General features: G+C 38.4%; 3 protein-coding genes across 3 annotated transcripts; 1 reads left to right on the top strand and 2 right to left on the bottom strand.

Moving 5' to 3' along the window:
- Nucleotides 1-134: 134 nt before the first annotated feature.
- Nucleotides 135-2,164, bottom strand: mrpl51 (mitochondrial ribosomal protein L51). Its single transcript, XM_079344014.1, has 4 exons — nucleotides 1,964-2,164; nucleotides 1,710-1,812; nucleotides 1,096-1,203; nucleotides 135-474 (listed from the first exon to the last, which is right to left on the bottom strand). The coding sequence occupies exons 2-4, from the start codon at nucleotides 1,798-1,800 to the stop codon at nucleotides 278-280; spliced, it is 396 nt and encodes a 131-aa protein (XP_079200140.1). The 5' UTR covers nucleotides 1,801-1,812; nucleotides 1,964-2,164; the 3' UTR covers nucleotides 135-277.
- Nucleotides 2,165-5,609: 3,445 nt separating this feature from the next.
- lag3 (lymphocyte activating 3) lies at nucleotides 5,610-8,835 on the top strand. The gene is made up of 8 exons (XM_079343946.1): nucleotides 5,610-5,853; nucleotides 5,973-6,093; nucleotides 6,521-6,747; nucleotides 7,042-7,302; nucleotides 7,393-7,710; nucleotides 7,803-8,060; nucleotides 8,152-8,273; nucleotides 8,601-8,835. The coding sequence occupies exons 1-8, from the start codon at nucleotides 5,805-5,807 to the stop codon at nucleotides 8,694-8,696; spliced, it is 1,452 nt and encodes a 483-aa protein (XP_079200072.1). The 5' UTR covers nucleotides 5,610-5,804; the 3' UTR covers nucleotides 8,697-8,835.
- Nucleotides 8,836-9,004: 169 nt separating this feature from the next.
- On the bottom strand, nucleotides 9,005-19,800 carry plekhg6 (pleckstrin homology domain containing, family G (with RhoGef domain) member 6; the record flags this gene model as incomplete). Its single annotated transcript, XM_079343964.1, has 14 exons — nucleotides 9,005-9,490; nucleotides 11,576-13,080; nucleotides 13,887-14,002; nucleotides 14,096-14,228; nucleotides 14,336-14,455; nucleotides 15,181-15,315; nucleotides 15,507-15,656; nucleotides 16,659-16,769; nucleotides 17,140-17,289; nucleotides 17,564-17,614; nucleotides 17,720-17,815; nucleotides 18,276-18,413; nucleotides 18,641-18,775; nucleotides 19,633-19,800. 14 exons carry the CDS (start codon nucleotides 19,798-19,800, stop codon nucleotides 9,310-9,312), a joined length of 3,189 nt encoding a protein of 1,062 aa, XP_079200090.1. The 3' UTR covers nucleotides 9,005-9,309.
- Between the last annotated feature and the right edge of the window lie 1,682 nt (nucleotides 19,801-21,482).

Raw genomic sequence — 21,482 nt, 5'->3', positions numbered from 1 at the left:
TAAACAAAACTACTAAAGTATTCATTAAAAGCAATGATTATCTTGGCTGTCAGTGTATTTCTTCAATGTTTTTGAAGTTTTTATATGATGTTGGTGTTTGTCTGAACAATATGACCAATCAATCAAAGGGAGTAGAATCGTATGAATTTATATTTGAATTACATAACTGAGACAAATTGAAAATAAACAACACGTTTCTAACATGAAAACACTAAACGGGTCTCCAGCAGTCCTTTTATGCAGGTCAAAGGTATTTCTTAGAAGTCTGTGTTCGACTTTAGCGATGTTTGCCGTAGCGGTTGAAGCGTCTGTAGAGGAATTTAATCCTCTTCTCCAAGTTGTGTCGGTCCAAGGACATCATTCTGTCTCCCACCATCTTCTTCTTCCTGATCAGACGCTGCAATTCATTGCCTTTAAAAGCCTTCAGCCAGCAGGGCGCAAGGACGAGATCTTTGGGATGAGCCTTAAAGTCGCCTGCAGACAGAAAGCGATGACATCAGTAGTAAAAACGTGGTAATGTGGGGAAAGCACTTTGTCGAAGTTTATGGATTGGACTTAAGATCAAAACCCAGCAGAGAATCAGAAGCAGACTCAGAATCTGTTTTTATTGCCAAGAATATTTACAAGGAATTAGTCCTGGTGCAAAAACAGTAAACAAAAATAGCAAGAACATCTGAGCATTTGATTTTAAGGTGTCTGGAATTTATTTACTTTCTTCCTGTTTAAAGCTGTATACTACTAACCTTTTTCAGTTTCATATGATGGTTATCAACCTAGTATATCTTGACCCCTGAGCTTTCTTCGATTATATAGTACGTTGTGAATGTAAGTTATAACTAAGGAAGAGCTCCAATAGACATATCTAGAAACAAATGTTGCCTCTGATTAACATTAGACTCTCTGCTTACACATTGTTTTTCTCTGTAATCAGTTTTTCCAGCCACTCTCATGGCATGTGTTGGTATCGTACCAACTCCACTAATGACATGAGAATCATTTGAATCTCAAGACACTTCATCTATGTTTATTCAAAGAAATAAGTTTAAAAAGAGGGCAAAGTCTCGTAATAGTTTGATACTGGTTGGAAACACTTACCTAAGATGCCTATGTTGTCATAAACTCCGAACATGCTTCTCTTTTCAGTCCACCTGTCCACCTTCTTTGGCTCAGGGATGGCATGCATCCTGATCTGGCAGCATGTACCTGAAGAGAGTTCAAAGTTTGATGTCATTGTCCGTGCATCACACGGAGTGCTGTTACAAATACAAGTATTACATTTATTAAACAGTCAACAAAAAGATGGCAAGCATTTTATATTTAAAGTTCCACCTTGTCAAATGTGACGTTATTTCTGCTTTCAGTGATTTTTTTTATCAATGTCAACAGGAGCTGAAGCAGAAATAATATATTACTGACTAAACATTGTTTCTAATGAAAATAAACAAGCAATAATCAAGATAAAGAGGCTTTAGAGACCTTACTAATTGATTTATGTGCATCTACTGATCTTACGTGACCATCTGTATTTATTGTAGGCTACTGCTTTCTGTACTTACAGAAACTCACAGAGTTCTTAATAACATGCGCTCTTATTGGATTTTTAAAGTGGCCTACTACTGCTGTTCAAAACAACGACAACAAATGCTGCTCCGGTAATATTAAAGTCAAAGGCACACAGGTTCGAGCAGCACATTGAAAGCAACACTTACTAGTAGAGATGGCCCTGGATAAGTGCAGCAGAGTCCCTGCAGACTGACAGATGGATCCTCCAGCTTTCAGAAACCCTCCAAGTCCAAACATCTTCCAAATTATCTACAGTAGAAAAAAAACAGTTTTCAGTATCATGTGGTTACTTATCAGGAAATAAATGGTCGATTATTCTTGACATCAGCTTGTCGTGTATCTTTTCATTGACCCCTAGCCTTAGCTTGTGCTACTTTAAAAGGCAGTTTATGAAGGTTACCTGTTTCAACGTCCTGCAGCAACCGTGAGCTAAGAGACTCTCCTTCAATGACACCGAGCAAACATTAATTCTGATCGTACGCCTGGATTTACAGAGTATGTTTTTTATTATTACTGTTATTATTGAGGCTTCAACATGTTCCTTGTGGCCGCTTCCATCTTACTCTGTGTCCCACAATGCATAGCGCTTTACCGTATTGTCGGGAGACTTTTCATAACCCCATCTAACCGCTAGGGGGAGTTAGCGGCAACGGAGTGCAAAATCAATCGAAATTGTGCCTGAAAAGGAAAAATTTGAATTTTAAATGAGAAGTTTCTGATGATCGTGAGAAACGTCTAAACTCGGGATATTTATCATTAATGTGATCAAAGAAAAGCCTCTCTTAAATCTTTGTAATATATTACAGCACATTCGGAAGTGAGATTCTGTCTCATCTCATCTTGGGTTTTTTTGTTTGTTTGTTTTTTTCCCCCCAAAACTTTATTAAACGTTTCTTTTAGTACAAACGTAGAAAACAAGTACATGAAATTGCAACGTTAATATGAAACATTTTACAATTGTCAATATTTAGCACTTCATTTCGAAATAGAGAAATTAAATGACAGTCTTAAAGAAATAATAAATGAGGTCTGAACTGAAAAGAAAAACATCATATCAACTTTGCTTTTCCCCCCCCATTAATTAGTTTTAAGGACTTGTGATACAGTTTGAAATCATTCAGAAAGGAGACAAAATTGGGAGATGACTTTAAAAATCTATTTTTGTGTATAAAGAATTTTGCCAGACTCAGAATCAAATTAATACAAAGTTTGTATTGTTTCTGTTTCAACTTGTCTTTGAGTAAAAACAGCCTGGCCTCTCCCTTTCCCCCTCCCTCTCTCTCTCTCTCTCTCTCTCTCTCTCTCTCTCTCTCTCTCTCTCCTCTCTCTCTCTCTCTCTCTCTCTCTCTCTCTCTCTCTCTCTCTCCCTCTCTCTCTCTCTGTCTCTCTCCTCTGTCTCTGCACACAAACTGATACTTTCAGTCTTACTGTTGTAAAGAACTGGATGGAATATTTTGTTGTGAAATAAACAAGTGCTATCTTTGTGTATTTTCATTTTTGCTAAGAATACGTCATAGGCTAAGGCTTTGGAAATTGAGAACTAGATGAACCATTTTTAAACATGAGATTCCATTCAACAAAACAAAACAAAACAATGCAGTGACCTGTACAGAGAAGAGTTGTTAATTTATGTCTGTGTAGGTTCTCAGTCATCCAAGCCAGGGTAAATTCAAAGTTTGATTCAAATTCAACTGGACTGGACTGGACTGGTTGAAGATCTTGGTCCAGTTGGCTTTGGATCCGAAGTTACTTATTTACTATCTTAAATGTAATGTTAGAGATTATGCTGCAAGAAAAAAAAACTATGCACAGTACATGCAATGAAATGGAGCCTTTACATTTACTAAAAGATAAGGATGCAGTATAGGCTATATTCTCACATCACAATTTCCAATATAAATATTTACAAGTAATGCAAAGTGCTTTCTCATCAAACTCATATTTCCATGCAGCACTGAGCTGATAAAAATGCTGAATTCACATTTAGAAAATTCAGAGCATTGTTTTTTTTTTTTTTTTTATCTGTGCTCTGCTTCCTCTGCCAGTAAAACTCAGTGGAACATTATATGTCATCACCTACACAAGTAGACCAGAATACTCTGATAAAATCACATCAGAAATTAAAATGAAACCGCAGCTTGATTAAAATCATTCACAAAGTCTAATATTAATGGAGAGTTGCCTTTTTCAAACGTGAACAGCCAACTGAAAAACTGTCTGTGTCAAGATACAATGAGAGCTTGACAAAGGAAAAAACGACTCATTATAATCTATTCTAAAGAAAAAGAAGTCTGATTTGACTATTTTCCAAGATCATCCTCATTAACATGATCTTTTGCATTCCCTCAAGCTCAAAGCTCAATAGTTTCCATGTGAGGGGCACTTTCCTTTGCATACTTTCACCTCATATTCAGATACAGTGGAGATGACTAAACATCAGTTTGAGGAAAGACCACCTCAAACAATGACACACATGTGCCCCCAAAGCTGTGCTTCAAAAGTTTGACAAAGATTTAAATTTGCTGGCTGGTGTGAGGAGGAAGTTCTGCGGGGACATGAAAAGACTTAAAGTATCCAGCCCCCAGCAGTCACATGGCTGCTATCATGCAGAGAAAATGTTTCTAAAAGATCAAGAAAAAAAGCTCTATGTTTTCACCTACGCATATCAAGAGAGAGGCCCATCTTTATATCTACAGTATGTGACAATCAATCTGTGTCTATCTGTAATTTACACTCTTAACAAGATTTCACTTTGTTGAAAATTGCAAACATCAGTTGGAAAGATTTTTTATTTATTTGCCTTTCACAAGTGTGTTGAATTGCCTTTTCCCTCACAACCTGTTCAGGTGTCTGTACGATGAAGGTAATTTCAGTCAGTGGTATAAATGGGCTTTTGTACCATATTAGCTCCAAAAGGCCAAGGAATCACGTTACAGATGATAGAAACATCCTAACCCATATGGAAAGAGATGGAGAGGCGGTCACTGTAAAGGCTTCAGGTGCATGTTAGTTCACTGACAGCTAATTACCGAAACAGTCTCACTACAATATGATTTATGAGTTTATTAGAAAGGGGCCATACACAACACAACATTTGGGGCCAATTTTACTGCAGCCAATCTGCATCTTTGGTATGTGGGCATGACAACCTAAAAACATACACTACATACAAAAGTCTTCACAGTTTGCTTTTTATTTATATCAGTAATCAGTTCAGTTATCAGTTATATCTTGTTTTAGAAATACTCAAGCTTGTGCAGTCGATATACGTTCCTGAAAGGTAAATGTAGCGTCTCTAAATATTCACTAAATGTAACATGTTTTATTGAAATTAAATCTGTAATCGCATTTACAATAATCTGCATTGGCTTTGCTCGTCATTGGAGCGAGATAGGCTTTACTAGAATACTGAGAGGCAACGTAGGCCTGTTTCTTATGTGATGATAATTGTAGCTGTTTATGTAGAGGAAACCAAAGAAGTGAAAAGAGAGCATGGAGGAGATGATTCACTCTCATGAATACATGTATCTATCAGAACAAGAAACCATACTAACTGCCTCATTCTCGTCATACTGCTGAGGATGATGATTACGCTGAGAACTGTGCTTCATCAGAAGCTTGTGAACGTAAATGACTGGCAGTGACGAGGGAGTGATGGGTTGTTTTTTGCGTCCGCATTTTTGCCATCTCAGTTTCAAAGCAGCAACTACAGCTTCCTTGAAAGCTCATTGAGTTATTGGCAAACAACAATATTTGTGTTTGCTCATTTTTAAGTCAACAGCATTTACATTATTGAGTGGATGTTGTTTACTACACATTTAGCAAAGAAGCATCTTACAATGGAATTTTATTTTGAAGTGTAAATACACAATATCCTACTTTACATGGTACTCATGCAGTATGTTGTCCTTGCACATTGAAACAGGTTACATACTGTGACAAAAAGTATTTCATACGAGAAAGGGAACGGAGCAATTCAGAGAGAATCCGTGGGAGGAAGTGGGTCCCCGTGTTTACATCTCTTTCTTACAGTTTCCAAGATGACACTGACAGACCACAACAAAGCCAGAAATCACATGATCAGAAGAGAAACTTCTCCACTCCTATAAGCACCCACGGCTTACATAAAAACCAAATCAACCTGAAAGCACAACAGAGAACACATCAAGCTGAAAGAGAGATAGAGTGGAGAACAAAGCAGAGAGAGGTTCAAGTGAGGAACGAAGTAAAACAACACAAAGATGTGGTTGGAGTTTTTAATCTTTGGGATGATTACCTGTTTAATGAAAGGTACATCTTTATTTTTGTACCACTTTTTTTTTGGTAATACGATGGACTTGTGAATGTTTATTTGTGAGGTTAAACATGCTCATCATCAAGTGATTTTTGTCTTCACTTTTCTTCTACAGGTGCTCAGTGTGAAGTAACTGAGGTGTTTGCTGAAGCAGGCTCAAATGCTTTACTACCCTGCAAATGCAGCGTCCCTTTCTCCGTTCCTCTTTCCATCATCTGGAGCAAAGCCAAAACTGAGTAAGACAGATTTTGTTTGCAGTCTCTGCTTCCCTTTTATTTATTTTTATTTATATAATAATTGAACAAAAAAAAAAGGAGATAAATTAGAAAACAGCTGTAAGAGACAAAAATACTACACATGGTTAACTTGGACGACGATAATGAATTAACAACCTTATAAAGTGATATGAGGGGTACAGGAGGAACTGTTTGTCGAAGTAAAGAGGAATCAGAGTTCAAGGTATTGCAAAAAGGATGACCAGATATTGTCGAAGAAAGCCATATTATTTTCTAAAGATGCTGTCAGCAGTCTCCGCTTCTCAATTCCCTCTTGTCAAGTTTAAAATACAAAAAAATCCCTGACTCCCCGTTTTGCTGTCTACCATCCTTCTAGTTCAAACTAATGTTGATCTATATACTAATGACACTGTTTTGTTTGCGACAGCTCTGTCCACAGCACAGTTTGGAGAATGCAAAGGAGCGGTATGCAGTACTGGGGCGCTGGCTGGACACAGAAAGGAACCCAACGTGCACTATTACCCAACACCCGGTTTGAAAGAGGCGACTACAGTCTTCAAATCAACAGTGTGAGGGAAGAGGATGGAGGATTTTACTCCTGCAGACAAGGAGACCAAAAGATCCTAAATGAGGTCATGCTCAGAATTATTAAAGGTAAAGACACAGAAACACAGATTTGAGATGTTTTGACTGTCCACTCCAAAAATTTTAACAAAAAATTGTTCAGTGATTATAGTATTTTATTATCACAACAGTAACTACTGAAAAATTATTAAATATAGTAGAACAGAGATAAAACCAGCGACAGAGTGAGGAATGCATTTACAACTCTAAGCTGCATAATACAAATAATATAAATGACAAAAAGACGTGTGTGTCAGGCAATGGGAGACTGTTTAGATAATTAGCTAATGTCAATACACTCATCTGCATTTGAATCTTTTACAGTGACCATTTCTCCATTGGTTTCCATGTGGGGGGAGGATGTTTCTATCAGCTGTAATGTGAATCCTTGGCCTCGTGGAGCCAGTGTGGGATGGACTCTGAACAACAGTCCATTTGTACCTCAGACTGAAATTACCTCTATCAGAAACACACCTGAACAGGTTGTGACGGCAGAGGCAAATTGGAGAGTAGCTGGAAACTGGACCTGTGTCATGGGGTACAAAGGAAAAGAACAACGAGTTTCCTCAACTCTGACTGTGAAGGGTATGATTCTTAGCCAAATAAATCTGACAGTTCTTCAGAAATTAAATAGTTGGAGTCATTTATTTAACAGCTCTTTTTTTCCTCTTTCAGGAATCCTCAAACCATCCACAGACAATACTAAACTGTATTCTGCTGTGGGATCTGAGGTTAACCTCCCCTGTGTGTTGTCCTCTGGATTAAATCTCTCCAGCTCAGTCTGGGAGAAACTGAAACCGAGGTCCCTTTTCAAACCTGTTGCAGGTGATCTCCCCACTACTTTCTCTCCAGCCTCACCATCTTCCCAGACGCCCTGGGATATATCTGCCAGTTTAAAAGAGGTTAAGTTTGAGGATGAAGGACGGTATAAATGTTCTGCAACCACTGAAGGACAAAAGTTGACTCGAATTATGCAGCTCGTCGTTGCAAAAAGTAAGCTTTCATTGATTGCATTCAGGCCTACTTAGAAAAACAAAATCAATGTCACATTAAATATAAATTATGTTGTCTTATTCTTCTTTTAGTTGAAAGCAGCGTTGTGTCAAAGAAAAAAGGGTCAGTGACTCTCACGTGCCAGCTGACGGACACGAGCGAAGTCACCGACTATGAATGGGTTCATGTGGTCTACAGTCTTAACGGCACGCAGTCACTTGGGACTGTCAAGAAAGGCAAGACTCTTATTTTAGACAAGATGTCTGAGGATAACCAGGGTGAATGGGTTTGCCGTTTCTACGGGAAAGAGGGCATCTTGGGAAATGTAACACATCACCGTCAACTAACGAGTAAGTGCTCTCCTCCAGCTTTCCCGTATGCTAAGAATGTGATGTGTTATGTCTCTTTCTGACTGTTTTTTTTTGTTGTTTTATTCCAAAGGTGGCCTGACTGGAGAAAACTCTGCAGCTGCCTCACCAAATATCGCCGCCATCGTCGCTCTCAGCTTGCTCCTGCTTGTTCTGCTGCTGATTTTGGCCCAAATGTACAAAAACCACCAAAGGGTAAAGATCTACTGTACTTCAAATAATGTGAAGAGAATGATCATTCAAAAACTCTAACTTTAACCGGTTTGTCTAGTTGGAAATTTTAATGGAATTATTTCAGGTTACAAACTCATTATTTCTTATATTTAAATTCTGTTTTAAATGGAAGATTAAAAATATTGAATTAAGGAAAATTATGCTTTTTGTGTTTTGAAAACATGATGGAAAACAGCCCAAAAAAACAAAAAAAAAACAATGCATAAAACATGCATAAATGCATTTTTGTATTCCTTATTGTTTGAAGCAAACCCATTGTTTCTCATTGTTACAATTTTTCCCCTGCAGAGGAAAAGGATCTTTCAGTACCCAGCACTGGAGACGATCGTTCATACAGCTTCCAATCAGCAGGAGGAGAGAGAAAGGAGCCAAGGAAAAAAGTAGAGACACATTTGTAAACTGAAAAGTAGCGCACCTCAGAAGTGAGATCTTTCTTTTCATGCCTGCAAAATGTTGGGAGACTTAAGTTTGCACAGATTTTTGTAAATTGAGCTATTTTAAGAGCATACACTGTAGCAGTACCATTGTTGTTTAAAACCATGTTTAGTTTTCACTTACCGGAGTTGTAATTGTTTCTAAATATTAAACTGTTTGTAAATAAAAAAATAAAGGATATTTGCAAGAAATAAAGCTGTTTTAATTTCGTCCATTTTATACAATCAAAGCTTTCAGGCCAACAAGTGGAGGAAATACATACAGATATAAATAACATACTGACATTTATATAAAAATATATTTGTTACTATATTTACAGAAAATACTGACAAAGAATCATAGTACAATAAAAACACATAATCATTATTTTAGGCTACAAGTCCAGGTCGAATGTTTGATGGCAAGATAGTCGTTTTTGTGCTCAGATTAAAAATAAAAACTCCTGCTGTCCTTGTGCCACTCGCCTGTACTTCACATTCATGGACTGCATTTTTGCTTGTTGGTTAGAAGTCTAGCTCTTAATCCACTTAGTGCTTCAGGACTGTGTAGTGCAGTGGGAGGGTTACACCTGGCTGACCTCCCCGTCGTCTTGCTCGGAAGATTTATGAAGATCCCAAAATGCCAAAGATCGACTAATGCCCTCAAGAAGCCCCTCGCCTCCGGGTTGTAAATGATCCATGACTTCATCGTCATCAAAGCACCAACCTGACCAGTCCACATTTACACCGTCCGTGAAGATAACACTAAAGAATGAGAGGAAAGCACATTCACAATGGTTTGTCTTTGAACATCTTCTATGCAAGAACTCACTACAACGTAATACTATAGACGTTAAGATTCCTTTGTACTACATCGACCACATTCTATTAATAAACCATTAAAGTATAAAAATCAATATCAGAAAGCAAAATATAGTAATTAATACTCCTTCGATAGTATTTCAGAAAGCAAAATTACAAAAAAAACATTCAACCTATGTAATGTCCTGATGCATATACCTTATTGTGGCAGCATTCAACTTAGCTGAAAATGTATTAATTCTGCTATTTGTGAATCTATTTCCAATGCTTATGCTCATGTTATTCAGGACTTTAGGATTGGAACTCAGAGATATTAAAAACAGGGTTCAGTAAGTTTCCATTCTTACAGAGCAGCCGGTCCATTACCAGCCTACTCATCAAGAAAAACTCATCTCAGAAGTAAAGATTTGAAAGTTTAAAAATACATTTCCAGATCAAGTGGAAACAAATATTTTAAATAACCAGCCTAGTGGAAAGCATGCTTACTGTTTCTGTGATTTAAAGCAAAAGAAGCTAAATGTTCAACACATTAAATTAAAAAAAAAAAAAGATCTGCAGACTGTCACTGTATGGTGGATAATCAGCTATGACACAGACACTATGTAATAAAGCTTTGTGATAGTAGAAGAGGAGAAGAGAGGAGTCCATCTCTTACTGAAACTACAGAGAGAAGCAGATACTGTTAAAAGTGACAATTAGCTTCAACTCTAAAACTCTGAGAATAAACTCTGTGCTTCATTTAAAAGAACAAGAAGAATCTATTCTTCTTTGCCTTTTTATTATTTCGTAAATCAAAAATGTCTTTAAGTGTTTGCAATAATTAGAGAAGAAGCGTAAAAAAGAAGCCTTTGATATAATTTTTGTTGAACTGCTTTGTTCTGTCTTTTATTTGTTAATTAATAAATCATTATCTTGTACATAACTTTCCATGTACCTTAGTTCGTGTCAGGCGGGGAGATAGTTGTGCAGGTTATGCTGTTGGTACTAATGCTGCTAACGCCACTGTTGTGTTTTAGTTTGTATCTGGGCTTGGCTGTGTCACTTTGATCCGTTTCCGTTGGAAACATTGTCACCAGTCACCCTCTTATGTATGTAAGCTAATGTTATTGTGGTTCTGTACAGTATGAGCAATGAATATTTCACAGTGACCTGTTACCTATTCTTGTGGACTCAGCACTTTGACTTCTCTGTAATGGAAGTGCCTTTTACCCTATTACCATTTTCACTCATTAGCTTTTACATGTTTTTTTTGTATTTTTATTTCCTTTTTATGCCTTACAGCAATAATCAGAACCTTTAAGAATCCCTTTAGAGCTGAATCATCAGTTTAATACATTTTTCTGTACTTAGTCGTTAATTATTATCATTTTGATTTAACTTGGTATACTATATCAATCTTGACAGGAGGATTAAACTTTTCACTCTGTAGTTATTGTAAAACATGCTATAGACATACATAGGCCTGAAATACAAGCAGAACCTACAGATCAGCATTTATGGAGAGACGTCAGGGTGAGGGAGCTGAACAGAGGCTGTTTGGGTGCCTCAATGATATCAATGGCACCTCGGCAGTGCTCAGACGGTGAACTGGCCTCTCTCCAGCTGCCAGCCTTATTTCCAGAGTTGTTCTGTAGCACGACTTGAACTGGCGACTGTCTCGTTCTCAACCCAAATAATAAAAACAGTTTCTGTTTCTACAGCTTGGGCCTTTCAAAGGTTTGATGTTTTGTATCGTAAACTTTAACTTTTAGGGATCAAGCTATGTGTTCTATTTTATTTCATTCCCTTGAGGTGCTCAAGTTAATCATAGTCTAGGAAAACCCAATTATGGGACTCTAGAGTGGTGGTGTGCTAGGATACTGAACTAGTCTAATGCTTAGAAAATGTGTGTCCCTGATGGTGGTGTATTGTATTAGTTGAAGAGTGAGAATGTCATCTCTGGGGTTGGATAAAAAAATAAAATAAATAAAGAAATGTAAATTTGAAGTTCTCTAAAACAACAGCAATTGCATGCTTTGCTGTACTCACCTGACCCTCTTATCATCGTCGTCCCCATCCACCAGTTGCTCTTTCCATCCCTGACTCACTGTGAGGGGTCTGTGTCTAATCAGCTCCACCTCCTCCTCCCACTCTGTGTCCCTGTCGCCATCACTGGGTGGTGGAGACGGAGTGGTGGAATATGAAGGAGAAGGATTCCTTGAGCTCAAATGAGACACCTTTAAATATCGATTTCTTAATCCATCTCTTTCTCTCTTTCTGTCTTTGGCTCTTTCCAGAAGATTCTCAAGTGGGGAGGCTTGTTCGTATCGGGGTGAGGGTGGGAGTTGTGCATCCTCTGCAAGGGGAAGTGAGAACAGACTACTGGAGTGATGAAGTCCATTGCTTCCTTCAGTGATTATGTTAGGGATGGAGGCTCTCCTTTTGGTTTTCATTGTGGGCCTTTTTTCATAAGCGTTTACTTCAGGTTCAGAAAATGTTTGTGGGTCTGGAGAGACTCTATCATGCACGTTCCAAAACATCCCCTGGTTAGGCTTTAGGGAGCCCAGCTTGAGCACCCGCAGTGTATCTGGGCTATTGCCACAAGGAAGGGAGTTTCTCTTCATATTTTGGTTGTACTCAGAGTCAGAGTAGTTGTTTGAAGAGTCCTGGAAAAACTGCCCAGACATTTGAGTGGAGGAGCCCTGATGGATGCTAGCCGGCCTCCTCCTCCGTAAACCAGGTGACTTCAAATTTTTGGGGAAACCCCCAGGACCTGGAGAGGTTTGCAAATCTCCAGATGGACTCAACATGGCCTTCCTCCTTATGTCCTGCTTTACATACTGAGAATCTGAGTATCTCCTTGTAGATGTTCCTCCTTCTGGTTGTCTGAAAAACTCAGGCCCCTCCCTGGTAACTGCCGGTTGGTAAGGTGGATGTGAAGAAGTTTCTTCATCCATTGGGTAGTCAATATCTGGATATCCATCTAGTAAGAAAGTATGCGTTCCTGTTGGGTTGTATCTTGATGGGTTAGCTGAAGTACTGTGATGCAAACGATCCAGAGTTGGAGCAGATTGCAACTTGTGGTTCAAACCCACCCCTCTTCCCTCCATTGTCATCCTAGATTCAACCATTTTCCACTCCTCCTCAGGATCCATCCCAAACTGATCTCCTCTTACTCCCATTTCTATCCATTCATATCTTTTGACTGGTTGTTGCTGACCAGCAAAGCCCTTCAGAGAAAATTTATGGTTGTTTTCATAGGGCTGGGATTGCACAATAGGCACACCAGTGCTGTTTGTGGCCACATTATTAGGAGATTCACGGTGTTGATCTGCGTCTTTGGACGCCAACATCCCATTTACTACTGTGGGCATAATAAGTTCCTCAGTAAGTTCATCCACAAAAGTCTCTCTTTTTGGTTGTGTAAAAGGTTGTTCGTCTGTCTCCAAATAGTCCAATTTAGTGTCTGTAACAAGTTTGGCCTCCTGCTGCTGGAGTTTCCATTTTTCCAGTTGTCTGATGTACTCTGTCTCTCTCAGTTTCCTCAGTGTCTCCTGACAAATGTACAATAAAACTAATAAGTCAAGCTTTCAAAAATGAACAAGATAATAGCTTGATGTCATAAAGCTTCAAGTCCTCTGTCAAGCTAGCAGTTCTACAATGCTAAATGTATACATTCCTGTGCAGTGTTAGCTAGGATGGACATCCTAGCATTTTTAAGTTTGCTAATTAGCATTGAACACAATGTGATGGACTGATGAAACTCAAATGTTGGCTGAAGGATGAAACAAGAGTGAAAAAGGTTGTATGAACTAGAGTGTGGTAAGGGTGTAACTTCACGCAAGAGAGCTCAACAAAGTTCATAAAATGTTGAAAACGTACTGTAGGCGTACTGTACTGTTGGAGTCTCTTGCGAAAAAGTCCCTTTGGTTGCATATTTTAAAGTTGCTCTGGCACCAGTACCAGTATCAGCCTCAGAGACTTACTAAGATGGGGTAGCTAGTATACTGGTAAATGTAACATATAATGTAGTGACTGCAAAAATAAAATAACTTCAGTGGTGTGCTCTGATATAGTGTGTTGAAGCTGACAAAAAGTGCCTAATCAATGTTTTTCCCACCAATAATAGTTCATTTTATCTTACTAGTACAGGAACCTCAGCAGGCTATCATTCAATTCTCTTCTTGTGTTGGAACATCACTTCACAGTTTTATGATCATCCATCCATAGTTTCAAGTATAATTTAGACTGGACTAAAGTTCTTAAGAGGAAATCCATCAACAGATCTCTGGAGCCAAGCCTCTTATATTCGACCATTAACATTATCTTAAAGGGCTTTGACAGAAATGCATATTTTCACCTTTGCCTGCTGAACGGTGGTGACCCATTTGGAACAGCTCTCGGGGGTACTGGCTGCTAATATGTAGACATTCATAGCACTCTGAAGCTCGCCTACTTCCACAAGAACAAAAGAACCTAAGAGAGAGGATCAATGATTATGGGATCTGTTATATGCACAGAACGTAACCACCTTCTATTTTTTTTGTTTTGTGTAAAAGTCCTACTCACAGCCATCTTTTGATGGTATGCAGTATGTTCTGTCAAGGGCCAGAGGCGGTCGAACTACCTTCAGCCGCTCTCCTTTCTTCTGGACTTTGGTCATTAGAAGAACATCTGAGAAAAGCAGAGCCACCACTTCCAGCTGCTGAAAACCACATGCAAGGAAACGCAAGATGTTTTAAAAAAAGGAATGACAACAAGGTTTTGAAAAAACAGATAACAGCTACTGAGAGCACTGCCTCTGCTCACCTTGCTGTCTTTTCTCCCGCGAATCTTCAGGTTCTCCTCCAGCAGCAGTTTACGAACCACGTCCGTACCCACTCCTCTGATGGGGCAGGTCAGGTCAAACTGGGACATCTCACGAACTAACTGTCAAGTAAAATACTCTTGAGTAACCATCAATATCTAAACATATTAAGTATTATTAATATTATAGCCAAATTTAATGTAGTAATATGTCCTGATTAAAGATCCTGCCTCGCAGCTATGATTTTTAAGGAAGAAGAGCAAACAACATTGTGTCATGTGAGTCCTTGTAGGCTGTCGGTCCAGCCCAAAACAAACCATACCCATAAAGACAGTATGTTCTAATACAACACCATACTGTCATGTTTCGTAATTGTATTTAATATTGATGTAACTGTGTTTTACTTTATCAGAGCATAGCATGGTGTTATATTGTATTCAGGCTATTTTATCTATTGTGCCGTGTCAGAGTCTATTTTCATTTTATCGTATCGATGGTGTTATGTTGTATCATATCAAGTCAGGTTATAACAAACTATATTGTTAGCTTTTTGTTATCTAGAAACTCAAACAAATACAGTAAAAAGACACAAAACAATTTACAAATCAAAAACGAGAGGACAGGATTTACTCTAAAGGACAAGCAAAAACATACAATAACACCTTTTTTAAATGGTATTACCAAAAGGTAACACAGAGTTAACAAGGTCAAAAAACAGACCTCGTCTGTGTGCAACACCTGCTGCTAAGCTTGTTTGTAGAAGAGGTTAGTGAACTTTTTAAAATCTTGTTCATGAAGAAATAAGGTGTAGTTTTGAGTTATTAAGTGAGAAGTAGGCATATTTTACCTTGTCTATTTCTTCATTTATTCCTTCCACCTCATATCCCTCCACTCTCTGAGCTGAGATTGCGAGAGCCAGTTCCTCATCTTTAAGCTTCAGGTAGTTGTTGATACTCTCCAAGAAGCTGTTAACACTGGATAACTGGAGAGAAGGAAGAGAAAGATGGTCAAATTTAAATTGTACTGCAGTCTTTCTTTTAGCCATATCCTTTGACCAACAAGACATTCAAACCCAGCAAAAACTGTATTGCTTTGAGTCTAAGATATCCTTTGACAGTAACGTACTAGATTTCAACATATTAATTAATTCCTCACAATTTAAAAGTTTCTCACCATGCCTCGAAGTGTGTGCTGCACTTGAGGATCATGGGTAGTTTTCAGCACGGCTTTCAGTAGTAGAGGGTACTTTGTGATCCTCTGATGGGGTTTGGCCTGCATGTCCCCGAGACGCATCCGATCACACTGAGGGTGAGTCTCCACCCACTGGATAGGACAGAAACATAGGAACATCGCCTCAGGTCAGTGGTTTTGATTTAAAGTGGAGTTCTTTTTACATGACGTCCCTATGCAGGGATGCTGATAGTTTCATGATTCATTTTCAATGTTTTGCTCATGGCTTTGTTAAACTATGTCTGAAACTGTTCTATTAAATCTCTCTTCATTAACAATTTTCCAGGTACTCTGGTTAATCCATAATCCTTGCTGTAGAAAGTTTTCAACCTAAATACATCCCAATGAAAACGGATCAGTTTTCAGGACTTCATTCCTGATCTCATTGACACATTAGAGTGGAGGGTAGAAAACTGAGAGAGAGAGAGAGAAATGTCTACCCAAACTAAAACTAGCACCAGTGTTTTTGTTTTGTTTGACTTGCAGGTATAGACTCTTTAAACCTCCACTGAGTTTCTTTTCCACGTCAAAGGGTCCTTGGTGGGCTTTGATGTTTTGTTGAACACATTACTGTACTCCTACTCAAGGTGACAAGTGTGGTGTTATGACATAAGTGAAAAAGAAAGTGACGATAAAACACATGTACAGTAAAGGTCCTTGGTCTATAAACAAGACAGTGTTGTCAACTGAAGCGATCCATGATTATATTTTAACGCAGTAAAAAAAATGTCTTCTGGTCTGCCAGACTTTTTGTCTTACAGTCACTGTTCCTATAGATGTCCTTTTTTCAGATTTTTAACATAAATTCCTTTGAATTGCTGTAAAGGCTCAATAATTTGGAGAAGACGTTGGTGTGACAATATGACAGGTTGCCCCCCAAGTTATGAACACTTCACATACCACACCGACTGCAATTAAAAACAGGATTTGTGGTCTTTACACTGAGTTATATTCAGCTGCTCTCAGAATCAATGATGTACATGTTTAAAGGTCAAAAAAATTTCCACTGTGAGTTTTCTTCCTTACATCTGAGAGTTCATGTTCATGCACAGTGCATGTTGTAAAGACAAAAGGTGTCTGCTGCCTATAGTGTACCTGGACGTAAGTGAGAAAGTAAGGGTTACTCTCCATCAGTCTGCGTGTGAGCTCCAGATTGTTTTCCTCCTCCCAGCAGTAACATTGATAGCAGGAGAAACGCTCATGGAACTGTGGACAAAAAGAAAAGACTGGTTAATGATGACCATGTGTAAAACCTCCATCCATTTACTGTACATGTATTTACTGGGAAGAGATTTTTTTTTCAAAAGAGAAGAACTCTACAGAGTAACTCAAACTTTGTGTGTGCAGAAAGTTGTAAAGAGTCTTTAATTGAAGGAGATGTAGAGACTCTAATAGCTCAACTCAATATGTCAGAGTCTGATGCCGCAGAAGATAAAAAAAAGGGGCAGTATCTGTCTTTGATGTAGGTTTTGGTTGTGTATCTACACTCTTCTTCACTTAAGAAAATTCAACTAGTTTCCCCTTCTGGCAAGCATAACACTTTTGAACATGTGTGCTGCAGACGTTAAGTTCATACCTGCAGGCAGCCAGCCTCTAACCTCATGGGGTCAAAGGGCTTTCCTGTCTCCCGGACTTCCTGTAACATGGGATAGATCACCCCCTGCCAAAAGAGCTGGTGTGCAATGATGAGAGAGGGGAGGTTTGAGAAAAGGACCTCAGGGGTCACCTGTCACAAGAGGAAGTCAAAACAAAACAATAATTAAAGTGTTAAAAGTTAAACTCCCCTGCTTTCTGGTATTTTGTCTTCTCAATGGAAATCTATTGTTGTGCTTCATTTTCCACTCATGTTGTTTTCTGTATGAGCGAAAGCGGATGTTCTCTTTTTGTCAGTCAATGCGTGTCAGTGTTATGCAGAACAGTGGAAAATAGGCCTCATAATAAGAGTGTGTCTTGCAGACGTGTTTCCACTTTAAATGAGGCTGCATGCTCAACAGACTGACCTCTTGGAGAAATCCATGCTGGTGCAAGTTGACAAGAGCTGCAATGACCAACTGTGGGGAGCAGACACAGATATGTTTAAAATCCTGTGGAAAACAGCTTTTCAGCACTGAAATATAAAGATTTAAATGAGGTAGCATGTAAGAATGGAATATTACGTCTCTGATGATAATTAGCTTGTTGATGTAGGTGAGCTCAGTGTGAACAAACTCCCACAGCGCCTCCTGCTGGTGTCTCTGCATCTTAGCCATTGTCTGAAAATGAAAACAAGGCAGAGAAAGAGATTAAAATGATGTGGAAAAATATATTCTTTGTAGGTATTTTACAGAAAAAACACAATAAGTATTAAATGGATCGGGCTAAACTTAAAAGCAATACTTGCTCCGTCTTCCTCAGTTTGTAGCTCATTCCTATAATAGACACACTTTTAAACAAAGCTGTAGGCCTACACAGAATTCATACTTACATCTAATTTAAAGTATAGATTTATGTGATTAAGATCTCAATTGAAGCAGAATCTAGAAATTGGTTGTGTAAGTGTTAGCATGGTTAGCAAGCTAAGAAGACTTAGCTCCCCCCTAAACCTGTTGTAGGCCATAAAGAAGCCTTTATCATGCTTCGAGTGCACATTAATTCTTTATTGTTAGTTGTGGCTCTTTTACAAACGTTCTGACTGTTAAAATGTTTAATACTCATCCTATAAGGGCATCTTACTGAATGAGAATGCACTATATCTGTCCAGCTCTTCTCCAGTGTTGTTCCCTGATTCTCCTCCTCCCACCTCCACCTCAGACTGGCCGGCACAGCGTAGGTCGTCAGAGCCTGCTTCAGCAGATCCAGCTGACCTCGCTCCTGACAAGGTTTTTGGGGCCAAGGAGTGCCAAACCAAAGGTAAGAGAATAAGAAAGTAAAAGCACAGGTAAATTAACAAGAAGCATAAATCTGTGTTGCTTTTAAAAGTGCGCCATGGGGCAGATTAAGTCATGCAACAGGTTTTGTTGGATTGTGCGTTAATGATTAGAGCAACTGTTTCTCAACAAGTCAGCGTGTAGCTTAATGCGCTTGAGACAACATAATACCTCAAACGTCGGGTTCTTCTCTGACACACCCTGACTGAACAGGACCTGTCTGAGTGCAGCTCTGGGTTTGGCTCCTGCAGAGGATCCTTTATTCACTGTGGCAAAGTCAGTCACCACCTTCTGCTTGGTTCTCCTCTGGAAAGACATCCAAAATGGAAAATCATTTCATTTAAAATCACCACAGAATAAATTACAGAACACATTTGTGTTTCTTTTTGAATAACAAACATTGAAGGATTACACCAATCTGTTTATGCTTATGATTTTGACCTACTAAAACATTTGATGCATGATGTATAAAATGCGTCTGTATTAGACCTTTATTGGACGAACGGGTTGTTCAGACGGGCAGGACATCTTAAAAGCTATAAACCTGCAACCAATCATCATCATGAAGTCACATTGGAATCAACAAATAAACAAACAAACACTATATGAGCAAATATATCAAAAAATGTTGCCAATAAATAAATGTCTGCAAGTTTAACAGTGTGTATGGGTTTAATCAGACACATCACTCTCCTAAACACCTGCCTCATGATAGATCTGCAACCTGCATATTCTGCCATTTTACAGAGACAATTAATGTCAAGTCCTCCAACTTTGTGTTGAGGTGCAGTTGAGAAGATGTCAAACTAATATCACGAGACAATATCTTATTTTCAGTACGTTTCATAAATGATTGTTTGAATATATGAACAAAAGATGAATGCATTGTTGTTGCTGCACTATAAAATAACCTTAAAACTTAAACAAATCAAATGTGTTGTAACAATTCAGGGATAAAACTTGATAGATTTTTTTTTTTTTTACTTTTTAAACTGGGAATTATTCTAAGTGATCACATCCAGACTGACTCGTTAAAAAAATTTAAAATCTGCTAAACAACTCCAAACAGATTTTAGATAAAAGTATTGCAGTCAAAGTGCATCTGTGCTGTCTCACATTCTACCCCCAGTGGTGTGTGTACAGTTCTGTTCTGCTTCACTTGCCTGAATGCCGATTGTGTTGAATTTGTTTTTGTCTGATGACCCCCGGTGGTGTTTGTTTGTCTCTGCAGCTGCTGTCATCCCATCGACAACATCTGCCACTCTGCTTTCTGTCTCCCTCTGTCTCTCCCCATTCACACTGTCTCGCCATGGCAGTGCTGCTTCTTCCATTACTAATTAATTTCCCCAGCCGTAGTTTACGCGTGGTTCTTTTGAGGAGAGGCTGGGGATAAGCACATCAGGTTAATCATTGCCAACATAAAGGTGTGTTGGGGAACAGTTTGAGAGAATAGCTTGTTAGAAGAAAAGCTTTCACAAGAGAGGAATAAGTGGCAGACAGAATGGAGAGACATTGTGTTCTTTGTGTTCAATTTTAAGTGTTTCTTTTAAAGACTTAATCTTTGTAGACAAACAAAGAGAGAAATAAAAGCTGGATTATTAATATTTATAAAGCAGAAAAGAATCCAGTTGGCTTTTTGGCTTCTGTTTCATCAACATAAAAATTTTCTGTGTCTACTGGTTATCACAACTCATTAAAGGTATATTCTCTTTTTCTTATTTATATCTGGATGATTGTTTTGATAAAGACAAGTTTTGCGTGACATGACACATGCCACAGCATTTCTGCTTAAGCTATTTCCATACCAATGTTACTGTTGACAGGCATTGAGAACCAACGTGTTTGCTAAAAGATACAATGCATCTGGTTCATCCAATGTTTCTCTGATGTCCATACCAAAAAATTACAATCGTTCTTCAAGTTGAAGGCATGACATGAAAACATGAAAACGTCACCGTTTGATTTCCTTAAAATATAATATATATGTAAGATCTTACTGGCTACCTGTCCAAGTTTTAGATGTATTGTGACATATCAAAACAAGTGCTCCAATAATCCAGTCAGTCATCCATAAAAAAACAAAGATTTTATGAAAGTTGATAAAACCAACAAAACTGATCACGGCTGGAAAACTTGAGTTTAACGTGCAAACGACTTTTTAAAACAGAAGCTAAGGCAGCTCACAATGAAATAGTATTTCAAACTGAATAGATAGTAACAAAAGAAAAACAAAAATAGAATGTGACAAAAAAAAAACCTGAAATTCCTGTGGTAAAATATAATTCAACTACTCTGAGCTTCACTTTCCGAGGACTATTCAAAGAGCATGTCAGGTTAACAAGCAGAGCTTAAATCAGCAGCACTGATTTAAGAGGACACCAGAAGATTCACATGGTGTCAGCTCCTGTTACACACCTGTGAGGGTAACAGTGTTACTCCAGGACAAATCCAACTACTGTTCAACTTGTGGAACATCCTGCCGCAGATTTAAGTTACAGTGAAACTGGATGTTTCTCACAGAACTGATTCAGAGATTGTTACAGCAGAAGAAGTAAAGAAGTAATACATTTATATGCTGCTTTATCACTGCAGTAAGAAAATACTGTATACTGCAAATGCTCTGTGGGATTACTGCTTTAACCGTAGTGTGTGCGCCCCATGTAGGGAGGCTATAGTCCTCCAAGTGGCCCAGATTTTAATCTGACCTGTGGTTTATTTCCTATATGTCCTTCCACACTCTCTGTCCCTGATTTGTGACTCTATCCACTGTCCTGTCTCTAAATTAAAGGCATGAAAAGTCCAACAAAAAATAAATTTTCACAAAATATTTAAAGAATATTAACGAGTCATTTAAACACACTACAGACTGGTACGCTTCACTAATCTTGTCATGCTTTCCTGTCAAACTTCAAAGGATCAACACAATAGCTTTCATCACGGTGTCATACCCGTTTACCATCCCTGTCTGTATCCTGTAATAATACAGCAGGCATGTCTGACATTATGTTATACT

This window comes from Symphodus melops (genome assembly GCF_947650265.1).
Source record: "Symphodus melops genome assembly, chromosome: 5".
Taxonomy (NCBI): domain Eukaryota; kingdom Metazoa; phylum Chordata; class Actinopteri; order Labriformes; family Labridae; genus Symphodus; species Symphodus melops.
Note: the sequence above shows the minus strand (reverse complement) of the source record. Positions and strands in the feature narration are given on the sequence as shown.